The following is a 5,331-nucleotide window of genomic DNA, read 5'->3' as shown; positions in this document are numbered from 1 at the left end:
GGTCTGGTCTGGTTTGATCTGTTCTGGTCTGTTCTGATCTGATTTGATCCGGTCTGATCTGGTTTGATCCGGTTTGGTCCGGTCTGGTCTGGTTTGATCCGGTCTGCTCTGGTTTGATCCGGTCTGGTCCGGTCTGGTCTGGTTTGATCCGGTCTGGTCTGGTTTGATCTGGTTTGATCCGGTCTGGTCTGGTATGATCCGGACTGGTCTGCTTTGATCCGGTCTGGTCTGGTTTGCTCTGGTTTGATCTGGTCTGGTCCGGTCTGGTCTGGTTTGATCCGGTCTGGTCTGGTTTGATCTGGTTTGATCCGGTCTGGTCTGGTATGATCCGGACTGGTCTGCTTTAATCCGGTCTGGTCTGGTCTGGTTTGCTCTGGTTTGATCCGGTCTGGTCTGGTTTGATCCGGTCTGGTCTGGTTTGATCCAGTCTGGTTTGGTCTGGTCTGGTTTGATCTGGTCTGGTCCAGTTTGATCTGGTTTGGTGCGATCTGGTCTGGTTTGGTCCGGTCTGTTCTGGTTTGGTCTGGTCTGGTCTGGTTTGATCCGGTCTGGTCCGGTTTCATCCAGTCTGGTCTGATCTGATCTGGTTTGATCTGGTCTGATCTTGTTTGTTCCCATTTGGTCCGGTCTGGTCTGGTTTGATCTCGTCTGATCTAGTTTGATCTGGTCTGTCCCGGTCTGGTCTGGTTTGATCTGGTTTGATCCGGTCTGGTCTGGTTTGATCTGGTCTGGTTTGATCTGGTTTGATCTGGTCTGGTCTGGTTTCGTCTGGTTAGATCTGGTCTAATCTGGTTTGGTCTGGTTTGATATGGTCTGGTCTGGTTTGATCTGGTCTTGTCTGGTCTGATCTGGTCAGATCTTGTCTGGTCTGTTTTGATCTGGTCTGGTCTGGTTTGATCTGGTCTGGTTTGAGCTGGTTTGATCTGGTCTGGTCTGGTTTAATCTGGTCTGGTCTAGTCTGGTCTGGTCTTGTCTATTCTAGTGTAGTCTGATGTGGTCTGGTGTGGTTTGGTGTGGTTTGATCTGGTGTAGTCTGTACTGGTCTTGTCTGGTTGGATCTGGTCTAGTCTGGTCTGGTCTGGTTTGGTCTGGTCTGTTCTCATCTGGTCTAGCTAGTCTGGTCTGGTCTGGTCTAGTCTGGTCTAGTCTGGTCTGGTCTGGTCTGGTTTGATCTGGTCTAGTCTGGTCTATTCTAGTCTGGTCTGGTCTGTTCTAGTCGGGTCTGGTCTGGTCTGGTCTAGTCTGGTCTGGTTTGATCTGGTCTAGTCTGGTCTGGTCTGGTTTGATCTGGTCTGGTCTGATCTGGTCTAGTCTGTTCTGGTCTGGTCTGGTTTGATCTGGTCTAGTCTGGTCTGGTCTGGTCTAGTCGGGTCTGGTCTGGTCTAGTCTGGTCTGGTTTGATCTGGTCTAGTCGCGTCTGGTCTGGTTTGATCTGGTCTAGTCTGGTCTCGTCTGGTTTGATCTGGTCTAATCTGGTCTGGTCTGGTTTGATCTGATCTGATCTGGTCTGATCTGGTCTAGTCTGGTATATATATATATGGAAACCTTTCAATAATATCTGGTTATACATTTAACATTAAAATAAAAAAGCATGGATCATCTATAGCTTTAAGCCAAAAGGTAGAAGGGAGTGTATCTCAATTTTAATGCTTTTAGTTATACTATTCTGTAGTTCTTATCACTGTCCTCAAGAATGACACCGGTATACTGCTTGTTTCTGTACCAATGCAGGCACGACTTTGAACTCTTAGATCCGACAACACCTGAAACAAGAAATGCCACTCTTTCTCTGGGGTCTTTTAAGAAGCTAAACCAAAATTATAAATTATTCAAGTTTCCTATTGAATGGCATTTTTTCATTTGTTTGTTTTGGTTTTTTTAGACAGGAGTCTCTCTGTGTCGCCCAGGCTGGAGTTCAGTGGCACTATCTCAGCTCACAGCAACCTCTGCCTCCTGGGCTCAAGCAATTCTCCTGCCTCAGCCTTGCAGGTAGCTGGGCTTACAGGCGCCCACCATCACACCTGGCTAATTTTTCTTTCTTTCTTTCTTTCTTTTTTTTTTTGGTATTTTTAGTAAAGACAGGGTTTCGTCATGTTGGCCAGGCTGGTCTCAAACTCCTGACCTCAAGTGATCCACCCACCTAGGCCTCCCAAAATGCTGGGATTACAGGTATGAGCCACCGTGCCTGGCCTGAATGGTGTTTCTATGTGTGTAGCTATCTAGAGAACAAACCAAATAAGCATCTACCACTGCAAGAGTGTGAACTTTTGGCATAGTTCTCTTAGGAATCAGAAACCTTGAGTACCAGTTTACAGCCAGGGTAGTATTCCTACACAACCCCATTTACCCTGCGTTTGTGCCAACAATTATGGCAAGTGCCTTTGATTGGGGGTGTTGGGGGACGGTTATGCTTCACGACTTAGGCTTATGAATCCTCTTAGAAAGTATCTCTAGCTGAGTAGAAAACCTTTATAAAAAGGCAACAGGTTCTGTGAACTTGAGAAGACTCCATGTCTCTCTGAAAGCCTTTAAATTACTGCTCGAATTGCAAGTTCCTATTAGGGAGAAATAGCACTGAAATATCAGGTTGGTGCAAACGTAATTGCAGTTTTTGCCATTGAAAGTAATGGCAATTATGTTTGCATGAACCTTTTAACTTGAAAGTCAATTTTACTGGCAACTTATAATGCAAAGTATTTTATTTTTGAATGTTTAAAGTTCGAAAACAAGCTAGCCTATGTTAAATAATAAAATTTCAGCTGGCCATGGTGGCTTACGCCTGTAATCCTAGCACTTTAGGAGGCCAAGGCAGTGCCTGACACCCCTTGAGGTCAGAAATTCGGGACCAGCCTGGTCAATATGGTGAAACCCCATCTCCATTAAAAATACAAAAATTAGCTGGGTGTTATGGTGGGCACCTGTAATCGCAGCTACTTGGGAGGCTGAGGCAGGAGAATCACTTGAAACACAGATTGTAGTGAGCCAATATTGTGCCACTGCACTCCAGCCCAGTCAACAGAACAACAGAGTGAGACTCCTCCTCAACAATAATAATGATAATAATATAGTTTCCAGACCGGGAGCCATGGCTCACACCTGTATTCCCAACACTTTGGGAAGCCAAGATGGGCAGATCACCTGAGGCCAGGAGTTCAAGACTAGGCTGGCCAACATGGTGAAACCCTGTCTCTACTAAAAATATAAAAATTAGTTGGGCGTGGTAACACATGCCTGTAATCCAAGCTACTCAGGAGGCTGACGCAAAAGAATAGCTTGAACCCAGTAGGCAGAGGTTTCTGTGAGCCAAGATTACGCCTATGCACTCCTGCCTGGGCAATAGAGTGAGACCCCATCTCAATAATAACAATAATAATAATAATATAGTTGCCAAAAGTGAACATACTCACTGGGAACTCAGTTTTTCCACTTGAAATACAAATCTAACTTCTCCTAGATGGGAGCATTACTGTTTGATGATCTGTGATTAGATGAACTGATCTATGTCAGTTAGTGACATCCCTTTTTTCCCTTGGTAACGGTTTTAAAAATGCTAGAATAGATGCATTTTTCTAGTAGTATACTGACAATTTCCTTCCAAACGTCTCCTGGGAGGCATAGACCATGTACAGGAATCCATCTTCATCCTTCTCATCCTCATACACCTCTGAGGTTGGTGTGGAAATACTCACCATGCTGGGTCCATTCACCAACAGGAAGAAGGCTTGATTAGCATTGAGCCACAACTGCCTTCTAATTATCTTGATGAGTTCACTCACATTGACTCGATCGGGTACAAGAAACTTCGTTTTATCCAGGACAGGAAGCTGCTCCTCACTCTGGTATCATTCTATCTATAGCAACAGGAGGCAGATAGGGGCAGGTCCCCAGTAAAGCCCCACCTCCAAGCAGAAGACAGTTTAAAGCCTGAAAGCCAAGCTGCAAGTTAAATCCCCAGACCGGGTTGAGAAGTTGTCTTCTCATTTGGAGCACTTGCCTCTGACTGATCCCTACCCTTCACTTATTTTACATATACCTACCCTTTCCTAGTTGGTTTTCTACACTGTCATGCCCACCTTTGAGTGGTGTCTTCACTTTTAACTCTTTTGCATACTCACAAAACAATCAGCGTGCACTCCCTATTTTAAGTCCACAAAAGGTCCTGAACCCAGCCACGTGGGGGGAACTTTCCTGCCCTTTGGTAGAGGGACCAACCCCATGTCCCCTCTCTGCTGAAAGGCATTTTCATCACTTAATAAAATTCTTCTCTGCCCTCCTCATCCTTCAATGTCCAGTGTATCCTCATTCTTCTTGGGTGTGGTACAAGAGCTTGGGAACTGCTGTAAGCTGTAATGCAGGCAAGTGGGGGCACATCAGTGTGACTGAGCGAGGCTCAGGCCTGGATAGGGCATCACCATCCAGCGGTCCATGGCTTGCAAGTTGACCGAGAAGAAAATTCCTACATCATTATTATCACCGGGATTTGGTTTGGATGCTACTATTGGATAAGTCAGACATCTACTCTTTGTTTGAAGGTGCGGCAATGCTTTAAGGTCTTCTCCAACAGCATGGTGTGGGGATCTGGGCAGTGGCCACGGATCCAACTGGCAACAGTGACTGCCCTTCAAAAAACATCTTTTTGGGGGGCCAAAACCTGGGAGCAATTTTTTTAAATTTAGTAAAGTAGCACATCTGTAAGATTTTAAAAGGAAAAAATAGGGTAGGGCTCAAATGTCAGAATGAGAAAGAGAAAGGAGGTAGCTCTTTGCCCCACTTCTGTCACTTCTTGTTCCCAGGGCAAAAATCTTCAAAACTCTTAGCGGCTTTTATGCCAAATTTTCAAAATGGTTAGGAAGCACTTTCTTTCAGCTAAATATGAAGAAAATCAAGGTGCATTTCTGAGGGTCTCTCTTGGGCTTGCGGACGGCCGTCTTCTTACGATCTCCTCACACGATCGTTCCTCTGCAGATAGATGCTCCTGGTGTCGCTCCTTTGTGTTCAAACTTCCTCCTCCTATAAGGACACCAGTCACATTGGATTAGGGTCCACCCTAACAGCCTTGTTTTAACTTAACCATCTCTTTAAAAGCTCTGTCTCCAGACACACTTACACTCTCAGGTACTGGGGTTTGGGGCTTCAATATATAAACTTTGGGGGCAAACAACTCATCCCATAGTAAGAAGCTGCATAGTTTGGTGGAAGTGGGCAGAAACTGGAATGGAGCTGACAAGTTGAGCACCTACTGTGTGCCCGCCAAGAGTTGTGGGCCCGACTCCCAGTGTGTCATGTAATTCTTATGCACCCAGAGAAGCAACTTTGATCATCCTTCATTTT

At 45.5% G+C, this 5,331-nt stretch overlaps 1 protein-coding gene across 1 annotated transcript; it reads right to left on the bottom strand.

The window, feature by feature from the left end:
- Positions 1 to 3,497: 3,497 nt before the first annotated feature.
- On the bottom strand, positions 3,498 to 4,567 carry MAP1LC3B2 (microtubule associated protein 1 light chain 3 beta 2). Its single transcript, XM_033223512.1, is given in 2 exon segments — positions 3,498 to 3,844; positions 4,462 to 4,567. Coding segments are annotated over 2 exon segments (381 nt in total). The 3' UTR covers positions 3,498 to 3,569.
- Positions 4,568 to 5,331: the final 764 nt, after the last annotated feature.

The sequence above is a fragment of the Trachypithecus francoisi genome, unplaced genomic scaffold, assembly GCF_009764315.1.
Source record: "Trachypithecus francoisi isolate TF-2019V2 unplaced genomic scaffold, Tfra_2.0 Lachesis_group11, whole genome shotgun sequence".
NCBI lineage: Eukaryota > Metazoa > Chordata > Mammalia > Primates > Cercopithecidae > Trachypithecus > Trachypithecus francoisi.
This window is presented reverse-complemented; position numbering and strand designations above follow the sequence as displayed.